At 40.6% G+C, this 11,023-nt stretch overlaps 2 protein-coding genes across 5 annotated transcripts; both read right to left on the bottom strand.

The window, feature by feature from the left end:
* Positions 1-67: 67 nt before the first annotated feature.
* On the bottom strand, positions 68-3,646 carry LOC115668781 (uncharacterized). Of its 4 annotated transcripts, XM_056309003.1 has the most exons (4): positions 3,507-3,646; positions 2,577-2,643; positions 1,390-1,910; positions 68-728 (listed from the first exon to the last, which is right to left on the bottom strand). In XM_056309003.1, exons 3-4 carry the CDS (start codon positions 1,873-1,875, stop codon positions 312-314), a joined length of 903 nt encoding a protein of 300 aa, XP_056164978.1. In that variant the 5' UTR covers positions 1,876-1,910; positions 2,577-2,643; positions 3,507-3,646; the 3' UTR covers positions 68-311. The 4 variants fall into 4 exon arrangements, with proteins under 4 accessions (XP_056164978.1, XP_056164979.1, XP_030446057.1 ...); XM_056309004.1 differs by lacking the exon at positions 2,577-2,643 and having other exon boundaries at positions 3,507-3,638; XM_030590197.2 differs by lacking the exon at positions 3,507-3,646 and having other exon boundaries at positions 2,577-2,780.
* Positions 3,647-3,794: 148 nt separating this feature from the next.
* On the bottom strand, positions 3,795-10,016 carry LOC115670271 (NADPH-dependent aldo-keto reductase, chloroplastic-like). The gene is made up of 3 exons (XM_030591506.2): positions 8,838-10,016; positions 6,890-7,144; positions 3,795-4,208 (listed from the first exon to the last, which is right to left on the bottom strand). Exons 1-3 carry the CDS (start codon positions 9,405-9,407, stop codon positions 3,948-3,950), a joined length of 1,086 nt encoding a protein of 361 aa, XP_030447366.1. The 5' UTR covers positions 9,408-10,016; the 3' UTR covers positions 3,795-3,947.
* Positions 10,017-11,023: the final 1,007 nt, after the last annotated feature.

Raw genomic sequence — 11,023 nt, 5'->3', positions numbered from 1 at the left:
ATCCATCATCCATTGCAAGTCTTTGTTTTACTCAAAGTGATGCTTCTGGCGAAAAGTCTACCGTGTATGCTCTTTAAACATGTCTCGTAACAATAAATTAAGTCAATTACATTCTTGTGTGATGCTTTCATTCCATTTACGGAGCTCACAATGCTAGTACATACACATTTTCTGCAAAAGCAGTATATGCTTGAACATGGGATACACATTACTGTACAAATAACATGAGATCTTTGCAATTGCAACCCAAGAGCTGAGGGGTTGGATTTACAAAACCCAGTCCTTCAGTATAGCCTCAGAGCTCGTCTTCATTAAAAGAACATTGCCACTTTGTCCTTGAGACTGCTCTTCTTTTTCAATGGGGATACAGCTTCTACGATAACAACGCTGTGGCTTTGCTTCTCTTGATCCTGCATCGGAATCACTTCATCCGCAACAAATTGACTCATTTTCTCTTCCTCTACGGGCTTCCTCAGCCAGGGACCCAGAAAGAGATCTAACATATCCTGAGCAGGATCACCTGTTCTCTTGATACCGACAACAATGTCTTCACCGGTCGGAACTCCAGCTGAATTGTTCTTAGTGTGCTTTGCATCATCAAGAATTTCATTAGGATCAGCAACGGCATCAACAGAATATTGTTGAACATTGCCTGAGGCTCTCATTGGTGTCTCTGATCTTCCAAGGTGTTGTTTTTGCTGCTCAACATCCTTATTAGATGCAATGATCTGCAAAAAGGCATTCATTCATTAACCTTCCAAATTTCATTCATTCAATTACGTGACATTTTTTGACCAAAAAAAAATACGCATTGTTTAAAATTCTTCTGTTTCATGATGTATTGCAGTTAATGCTGTTGGAATGCAGTGAGAGAGGCTGTGATTCATTGGTCCTGCGAAGGTGATCAAGATGTTTTAGCGAACCCTGAAGATGAGGAGAACTACAGCGAATTTAAATTTGAGTTTGTGCCCTCACTCGTCAAGGAGACATCACTCGAAAAGCCAACGTTGAAAGGATTGCGAGAGGCCCAGGACCCACGGATAAAGACCCTAAAGAAGAACACTGGCATTATTGAACTACCCAAGTATACAGAGCTAATTAGGCACAACACTAAAGAAGGGTCTCATCTTCTGATGGTAATAGCTTGGATGCTCTCAATTATTTTTTATGCATTAAGACACACAAAAAAGTATTGAGCCTTGAATGACTCCTTTGCAAGAAAATATGCTTGATTCTGCAGCCTGTATTCTGCATGTATGACAGTCTGGAATGCAATTCCTTGCAATAATAGCATGGAAAGAAAAAGCATGAGCAACTTCCTACAAAGTAAAAAATCCTAGACCATGGGAAAAGAGAGTTTTTCTCAGGGGAAGGAACAAAGAAAATTACCTCTTCAGCAATGCTCATAAGATCTTCAACAGTAAGTTCAACATCATCATCACTAGCAAAGGTAGCATGTTCCTCAACACCTTCAGCAACAAGACTTTTTGTTTTCCTTCTTTTTTCAAAAACTGAATCTTGAGCTTTCCTCCTTCCCCTTCTGCGCTCCTTTTTATCCTCAACAATTTCATGCGTACTGACATCAGAACCGTCTTCTTGTTCGCTCGCCCTTCTTTTCCTTCTCTTCCTTCCGCATTCCACGAGACCAAATCCACCGACTTTTGACAAATTCTTTTCCTGAAGCGAGGATGCCCTTTTAGGCTGTTTTGTCAAACTCTTTGAATTAGTCCGTTGAGGTGAAACTACCCCTTCGTTTATTTTATCAGTGTTACCGTCCTTACAACTAGACTCCCTTGCTTGGTCATTCGCAGGTGGCGCCACCATCCACCTCGGCAACCGCCTCCTAGTTCCCTCATTTGGAGCAGCTCCAGCCATCTTCACTCTTCACCGGGATAATTCTCGCAAGACTCCTATCAAGAATAAAAGGACCTCTCAATCTTATGCTTAACCCAATGGTGAACTAACTTCGCGCAAGAAAGACGCATTTCAGTTTAAAATGCCACGGCACAGCGACTAAAACCCTATGGAAAACCAATAGTTGCGACACAAAGTTGCAGGGAAGCGACATTTCTAAAAACCCGACAAACTTATAAATCATAGCAGCAAAATGGGCAGAATTGATTTCCTGAGCTGCATAAATTCTGGTCAGGAAAGACAGAGTGCCACACCCTCTATAAGAGAAGAGGAAGTGAGTTGGACTTGGTTGTCTCAAGTTACTAAAAACATCTCGAACAGGTTGGCCTCTGGGGGATATCTACAAAGCAAATCTCAAACATTTTCTTCAAGAAAATCAAAGGATTTCATGGCATCGCGGAAAATGCTTTAGATGCTCTACCGCCATCCTGCATGTATATCGGCCTCACCACGGCCAGTGAAGCTCACCGAACGATGCAGCTGGTTGCCTTCATTGAAACTCAAAGAGGGAAAAACAAGAAACGAAGAAAGGAGACGTTTTTTCCTTCCGCGGCTATCCGAAACACTGATCCCAACAGCCCAAAAGTTTAAAGAAATCAAAGAATGAAAAGCACATGGAATCGACACTATTTGAAGCCCCGGAAGGAGAAATTCAAACTCACCCAGCAACCAATCATCCGAAACCGCAAGACGATGATGAATCATCGAATCGCCTGCCAATCCAAAAACCTGAGGAGAGATCCAAACAGAGATCGACGAGCGTTGTCGGAGACGAAGAGAGGGAAATCAGTAAACATGGGATTGTTCGAAAACAATCGTCGTCATATCTCGAAGTTGCCAAGTTATGATGATGATACGAGGAAGAAGAAGGTGACTTTTTTTTTTTTTAAAGAAGAAGTATTAGAATATATATATAAGATAATCTATTTTACTCCATTCTTTTTTTTTTACTTTCTCAAAATATTGGCTATTTTACAAAGATTTTGTCAATGGCAAATTCTTAAAATAATAACTCTATTTTCTCTCATATATTTTAATTATAAAAAATTAATCATTTCTATTTTATAAACAACATGATGGATGAAATTCGATCTCTGAAATATTTTTCTCTTACCATGCACATACATATAAACAATCAAATTGCAAATTTTTCAAATGTCGATTTTTCACTTTCAAGAAACCCTCTCCGCATTTGCTAGTAGTGCATAATATAAGCATATGAATCACGAGTTGCTTTTGAAAATACTGAACTGGTCCATGAATTGAAGCGAAAAAATTTAATTTGATAGTTGGTCGAGAAAAAGTTTTTATATTCAAGACGATGGAATATAATCTCACAAAATCATGTAGGATCATTCTATCTCCAAATTTCATTGCAAAACTTTAGGTGTGAGATTGCTCATATGAATGTTGTCATATCATCTTAAGCAATAAAAAATATCAAACTTTTGCTTGTATGATCTCCTTGCATTATTAGTATTCAAAATTTCTTAAGTCAAATATCATAACACTGTCATTTTACCCTCCTTCCTATATTTTATCAATTTATAATTTGCAAAAATACATTTCCGGAACTTGTTTGCTTATATCACCTTCATTTGATGATTATCTTTCTGAATGTCGCAAGCCTGAATTTCCGCTTGTGTTTTCAACAGTTTTCCAGTTTGGATTTGCCACACCCCACTCATTAAATGGCATCACAACTGTTCCGTTCTTCAGCCATGCTACAAATCCTGACTCACTGCAGATTCTGGTATTTGCACCATACAAGCAAATCCCCCAACCATAAATTGCAGAGATTTCAGAAGGTTAAAAAATAAGAGTTCATAGATTGTCCTACCATCACATGCTTCCATCATGTCTCCCAGATGCTCCATGAGTAGATGAAGATTCTTCCTGTATTACACCATTTTCGGAAAAATCTCAGTCTGTAACATTTGTCCACCAGCATCTAATTCAGCAGAATAAGAAAACAACATTCTTTCGCTTTTACATGACATAAACAAGTTGAATGGTGAGAACCACCGATTACATCAAACATTCGATTCCACGTCATCTTCCATCTCCCGCACCGACTGAAGAGGAACACTCCCAGGAAGAAAGCTGCTGTCTAAGAGGTGGTTCGTGAGTCCGTTCCCGAATAAGCACACCTGCGGTTGGATTTGATTCAGGCGATTCCACTCGCTATCGGAAAGTGACCAATTGAAGATGTCGATGTTCTTCCTTATCCGGTCGGCATTCAAGCTACATGGCAGGACACTAGTTCCTCTTTGCAGTCCCCATCGCAAAATTACCTGAATCAGTGATTGGACGAAAGAATCGAGGTTAGATAGCGATTCAGATGAAAGTAAATGGATTAAAACCTTTCACTTCATTTGTTGAGGTGCAGTCAACACGTGTCAGTCACTCTATAGTGACAAGTCGAAAATTTAAACAATTATCTGCGAAGAACTCGAAGCAAGTGTTCATAAGCATACTGTGCACTGTTTTGACAAAATTTCTAAGTCTTGTGCAACAATAGAGATTATGACTAGCTAGTTACTTCAAATATCTGAATATCGCAATGACCTGTTAACTAAGTCATTTTTTGCTATCGATTCCATATTATCGAAAAGCAACAAGAAGCTACTAAACGTTAGACAGAAAAAACTTCGAGAACTCCTTGAGGATTAATATAACCAATATCACAAGTTTAGCATCTAACTCAGGCCAAGTCCATGTGAACGTTTTCCACACAAGAATAACTGAGCCGGGTCACGTCACTCTTAATTTAGAGAGGGACTTCTCATAAAAGTAAGGGCGACCATATATTGCAATTGGCCAGTTCCGCAAAATGTCGACAAGAAAATTTATGCAAGTCAGTAACCAAGGGAATGATGAAAGACATTGCCTAACTCTAGCACAAGTCTTTAAAACCCTTTTAGAGAAGCAAATCAATATCAGAATGCACCAAAACTTCTCAGTGAGGAATAATAACATAGGTAGTACTCATTCGATGGACAATGTCTTGGCAACAATAATAGTATTCAACCAACTTAAACATCCCCCATATAAATATGTTTCGTATTGGCTTCTGAACTACAAGCCTTGGGCTACAGGTATAAGGTTGTAGGATGTTCCACTAGTAAAAGGTAGTGGAAAACGTCTCTAGGGAGGCAGCACACAACATTCTTCTGTTTCTTATTGATTCTGCTTAATCAAAGATCACAATGTCATTATGTCTAAGTAAGGAGTAAACTGATACAGCAACAACCTTAGCTTCCAATTAATCATCCACTTCAGCACTCAGGACTTGATAGAAGATGGGAATAAAGCGAGCAAAACATTTCCTCGATGGTCAAAGGAGATTCCTTTCACAACATCAAAAATGAAGCTTATTTTCCAATCTATTAGCAAGAGAACACCAACGAAATTGCAGAAACCTAACACTAATCACACACCCAGATTCCATCTTCTACGTGGTCTGCCCTCCATTTTTCAGTTAAGAGCCTCAAGGGGTGCTCGGGCTTTTTTTTCTTACAAAGTGCTTCGTCACAAAACCATGACAATTATCTTTACTTCAGTCCATCCTGTCTCCCAAAAAACATTTAACTTTCCGCACTAAATGAAATGTTAGAATCTCAAACTGCATATGATACAATGCCCCACTTAATGTCCACAGGATTAAAAGTTTTAGTTAAATAAACAACGGGGGAAGAACAGCATAAGTGCCAAAAGTTATGTACGGAGCTCACTTTGGTGCCAAAAGTTCCATTTGGATCACTTAAGTGCCAAATCGGAGGAAAAATGATCACTTTGGTGCCAAAAGTTCCATTTGGATCACTTAAGTGCCAAATCGGAGAAAAAATGATCACTTTGGTGCTAACGGCGAGAGATTCCGACCAAATTAATACATGGCATTTATAATTAAATTTTTAATCTTAGTTGGATTTTTTTAAAAAAAAATTAGTCTACGTGGCATTTCCACGTATATATTTCGATTTTTTAAATACTTTTCTTTTTTTTTCTTTTTTTTTTTCTTTTCTTTTTTTCTTTTCTTTCTTCTCCCTTTGGTCACCGCCGGTGACCGGAGGCCGGCCACCGGCCGCCTGGCCTCGTCCGGACAAGGCCCGGCCGACCCTCGCCCGGGCGAGGCGGGCAAGCCCCGACGAGGTCGGCCTCGCCTCGCATGGGTGAGGGCGAGCCCCGACGAGGGCTCCCCTCGCCAGATCCGGCGAGGCCGGCCTTCGCCCAGGCCATAGCGGCCCCGCCGGCGCGTCGCCTGGGGGCTTGCCCGCCGTCGCCCAGGTGAGGGGTCGGCCGGGCCTCGCCTGTGGCGGGCGGCGGCAGCCTCGTCCGGGCGAGGCCAGGCGGCCGGTGGCTGGCCTCCGGTCACCGGCGGTGACCAAAGGGAGAAGAAAAAAAAGAAAAAAAGAAAAGAAGGAAAAAAGAAAGAAAAGAAAAAAAAAGGAAAAAAGAAAAAAATTATTTAAAATAAAAAATGCTGACTGTACGTGCTGACTGTATCTCCGGCGAGCCACATCGGCTTCAGAAATTAATAAAAAAATGCCACGTCGGATTTCCAGCCAAACTGACCGGAGTTGGCACTTAAGTGATCGTTTTTCAAAAATTTTGGCACTTAAATGATCCAAATGAAACTTTTGGTACCAAAATGAGCTCCGTACACAACTTTTGGCACTTCTGCTGTTCTTCCTCCAATAAACAACTAAGGAGGAGATAGTAGCCAAAATCTTTTCAGGTTAGATCTGGGTAAAAAGGTTTGACCAAAATGACGAGGTTAGAGTAAGAAATAGTTGATGGGTATCAGAAGTAAATTGAAGGCCACAGAAAGCTGCCCACCGTGAAAAGGTAAGTTGACCCAAATTATGCATTGAGCAAATGGTTTAACTACAGTGCAGCCAAGCAAACAGGATGATTTACATGATCTAATCATAGAATAAAAATAAAGAACAAAGAAAGAGTACATAAGAAAAACCTGCTCGGGAGTCTTTTTGTGTCTATTTGCTATTTCTGCTACAACAGACAGCTTGAGCATAGGCCCATGTACCGATCTTGACCTCCTAAAACATATGCGGGGAGTTCCAGGTTCATCTTCCCCGCCTGATCCGCTATCTGATGGTGCAGGACTTGAACTAGGTACACCAAGAGGTGTGTGAGCAGACACATGGATGCCTTTTAACTGACAAAATTTTACAAGTTCATCTTGCCTCCAGAATGGATGCAGCTCCATCTAACAAAACGCAATCTTACATCAGAACAAACTTCATTATCATGGCTACTATGACTGATGCATAGCCAAATAACATTCAATGTTTCAAATGAATACAGAAAATACATATCATATTTATGTGTTAGACATGAGTGAAAACGTAAAACAAGGCACAGGTGGATAAATAACCACATCTTAGATACAGAATTTTGTTCAACCCATATTTCTGTCTTTTAAATTATTTCCAAGAAATTATTCATAAAACTTCAGATTTGTCGGCAATGGTTTCTGGAATTAATTTTCAGTTTTGAAAAGCATGAAGGGAGAACTTATTTTTGTTAGATTGAGAAATGATTCACCAAATTCAACTCTGGAATTATTCTCCTGGGAAACATCAATTTAAACTTTTAGCTTTTGTGAACTCATTCATGCATTAAAGTCGGTAAAGCCCGCGGTAGAGTGGTGTATGGAATAGAATAACCATTCTAACTCGTGAAGGGACTAAACAATTTTTCACTTAAAATCCATTTTGAGACCACGATTTGAAACCACAAGTCAGTCAGGTTTTTGCCTCAAATCAAGCCGCAAGAGATCTCTTAGAACAATCTTGAGAGAACGATGCCAATCGACCACACTGTTTTTGTTCATAGCCATAAATACCCGCTAAATCAGCTCTTTAAAAGATATACAGTTCTAAGTCCATGCCAAGGGGCCTCCCAAATTCCACTTTAAAAGATATACAGTTCTAAGTCCATGCCAAGGGGCCTTAGAACTGTATATTTTGTTCATGGCCTCAAAGTGGAATTTGGGAGGCTTGAGGATACAGAAAGCTGCGTCCTCTGTCCAGGCCCAGTTATTAAACTCAAAGATAAGTACACTTTAGTGCCCTATGGCAGTGATTAGATGTAAACTTGGCAGTTAATGCGCTAGAGGAAATAAAAAATTGAAGAAGACTTTTGAGGACATTGAATCTAAAAGAAATGAGGCCAGCCATCAGTAAGAGCAGAAATCAGAGATCGCAGCAATCTTGCCAACATTCTGAGGCTTCTATGGGACAAGGACTGCCAGGATGCCTACCATCAAACAGGCTACCAAACAGAAAGTTGCCACCTTGTTGTCTGTAGTCTCATTTTAACTCATACAGAGCACCACTTGAAATAAAGAAAATTCACCAAACTTGACACCAAACATGTCCTTAGATGCTAAATACATCTACGACTCTAGATCATTCGACTTGGCGCAGAATATGTACCCCCTATACAAGTGCGGTTTTTGTACAAAACCATGATGTATTTCCCAACATTCAAAACTTTGCAGAAGACTAAATGAGTACTTAAAGTGACAAGAGCTTGAAACAGTATATATCATGCAAATGGACAACTTATAGCATGATGTGAAGAATAGAAATGAATTTGACATATTCTTTCATCCTACGACTGCCAAATAATGCCGTATGTCTATGTAGTTTCAATGGCTTTTAAGCCCATGCTATCATAAACCATCCCAATTGGTAGTATATTGTCCGTGACACCTTGACAATGATCATGGACCTTCTATGCATCATAGTTCTGTTTTTGCGCATCATCAGATAAATTTGCGGATAACATGAAATCTTAGCGGACTGCATCACACCACAAAGAATTATTTTGTGAAGCAAGATCACTACAAGTTATGCACAATAAGTCTTCAAAGATATGAGATCAAGGAGGCCAACCTGATTGACTGCAGGAACTATTTTGGCAAACTTGAGCAGTTCTTTGATCTGTTGAACGTTAAAGTTGCTGATACCGATGGCCCTAACAAGACCTAACTCAACCAGACCTTCCATGGCTTTCCACGATTTCTTCAACCTACTGAGAAACTGCTTATACTCACTTCCCAACTTCTGAGGCGGATCGGTTGCATCACCGAATGCTGAGATTTCTGGCCAGTGCATAAGATATAGATCTAAGTACGAAACTCCTAAATTCTTGAGAGACACTCTAACATAATTCTCAATCTTATTGATGGAATTCATGCTACAGTAGAGCTTGGAGGTCAAGAAAAGATCCTCTCTCTTCAGTGATGAGCTTTTAAAAGCTTCAGCCAACGCATCTCCAACTTCAATCTCATTACCATAAAGATGAGCGCAATCGATGTGCCGGTACCCCACCGACAATGCCGTCTTTACGGCCTCGATGCAAAGATCACCGCCACTCTGCCATGTACCCAATCCAATCGCCGGAATTTTCGCTCCGGTGTTCAACACGAACGAGCGCGCCATCAAATCGCTTTTCCCTTTCATACCTCAAAGCTTTCAGATAGAAACACAAAAAAAAAAAAAAGACAGATTCCGAAACTCCGAATATCCCCCAGAACCAGATATATCACATCGACCGACAAAATCAAAACACGCAAACTAAGATCGCGTATGAAACCAAAGGGCGATACGATAGAAGACGAGATCTTTCCGGCAGTAACTCGCAACCAGGAAGAGGGAAATGACCCCCCCAATTCAAGAGAAGATAAAGATGCGCCGGTCAGCGACAGGAAAGACGCCGCAGTGAAATGAATTTCACCAACGAAAGCGAACCAACCCACCACCTGTTTGACTTTTTAACCGAAACAAGAACGAATGAGGGGCAGCCGCTTCGACAGAGGGAAGAGAACAACCCACGATGCAGATTTTATATTGAGCACCGAACAGCAAGACGAATCGGGTTTCCCTTGAAACTACCAAAAAAAAACACCAAGAACTTGCCAAGTTGCTTCCGTTTACGTTTGCACACGTACGTAAATGGGAAGACCGTAACATGAAAGGAGACTCTGGGTCAACACAACACAACAACGAAGAGGGGAAGGAAATAGGAATCAACCCCAGACCTTAAAAACGGGTGCGTAGCTGTAAAAAGAAGCCCCCTCGCCCCTCGTTTCTTTCCTTCCCTTCCTTTCCTTTCTATCTTCGCGAACAGAGAGGATCGACGAAGAAGAGGACAGAGATCTCTTTTTTAATATGTTTTTAACGTTTCAAGTGGGGATCAAAATCATGGGCGAGACGATGGAACAAGAAGGACAAGACCCCCCAAAAAAATTAATGATTTTTTCCCTCTCTTTTGTCAATCTCATACACCTAACAGGTGAGGAAAGACTGCGAAAAATCCACAACCACCACCTACCCAACTTGCAACTACGTCCATTGACGATCTCTCCCTCCCCGTTGGATGGTTCCGCTGACAATTTGAGATTGGAACAGTGGGACTTAGCTGCCTCCTCTCCGGAGGAGGAGATGGACAAGGAAGACACGCAGTTGAAAAACGAGGATGTCAGATGGGCCAAAGAACACAAACGGAGAAACGACGGACGAGAAAAAAGAGGGACGGAGGACTGCAAAAAAAGACAGGACTCTGCTTTCGTAACGTGTGTTGATGCTTTTAATTTATTTTTTTAGTCAAGTCCTTTTTTTATTTTTTTATGACCTTTTTTTTTAAAAGTAGATCCTTCCGATATCAAGTCCGGCTAAATCCAAGTAACGTGGCCTTCGACCGTGACATCGTGGGTGAATTTTGACATCCACGGGGGCGGGGCGTCCATATTGGCTTCATTACATGCATATCAGATTCCGATGCATTATTTATATTTACTAAACTTTTTGACGATGGCGTTTGCGTCGGCATCCACATTTGCTACATATTATGCGCATCACGTTTCAAACCTATCTATGCCCGCTTTAGTTGGATCTACTGCCAGAGGGACTTGATTAGAAAAATTGAAAAAAATTATTTAGAGAAATTAAAAATACAAGGGCTTGATTAATAAAAAAGGTGAAAGTAAATAGATGAAAAGTAGTATTTTTCCATTATAAAAAGAAAAGCGTGTTTCTAATAAAAACACACGGCACCAAAAATTTGCATAAATATATAT

This window comes from Syzygium oleosum, unplaced genomic scaffold, assembly GCF_021117445.2.
Source record: "Syzygium oleosum isolate NSW1041296 unplaced genomic scaffold, Sole_v2.1 Sole_v2.02, whole genome shotgun sequence".
NCBI classification, from domain to species: domain Eukaryota; kingdom Viridiplantae; phylum Streptophyta; class Magnoliopsida; order Myrtales; family Myrtaceae; genus Syzygium; species Syzygium oleosum.
This window is presented reverse-complemented; position numbering and strand designations above follow the sequence as displayed.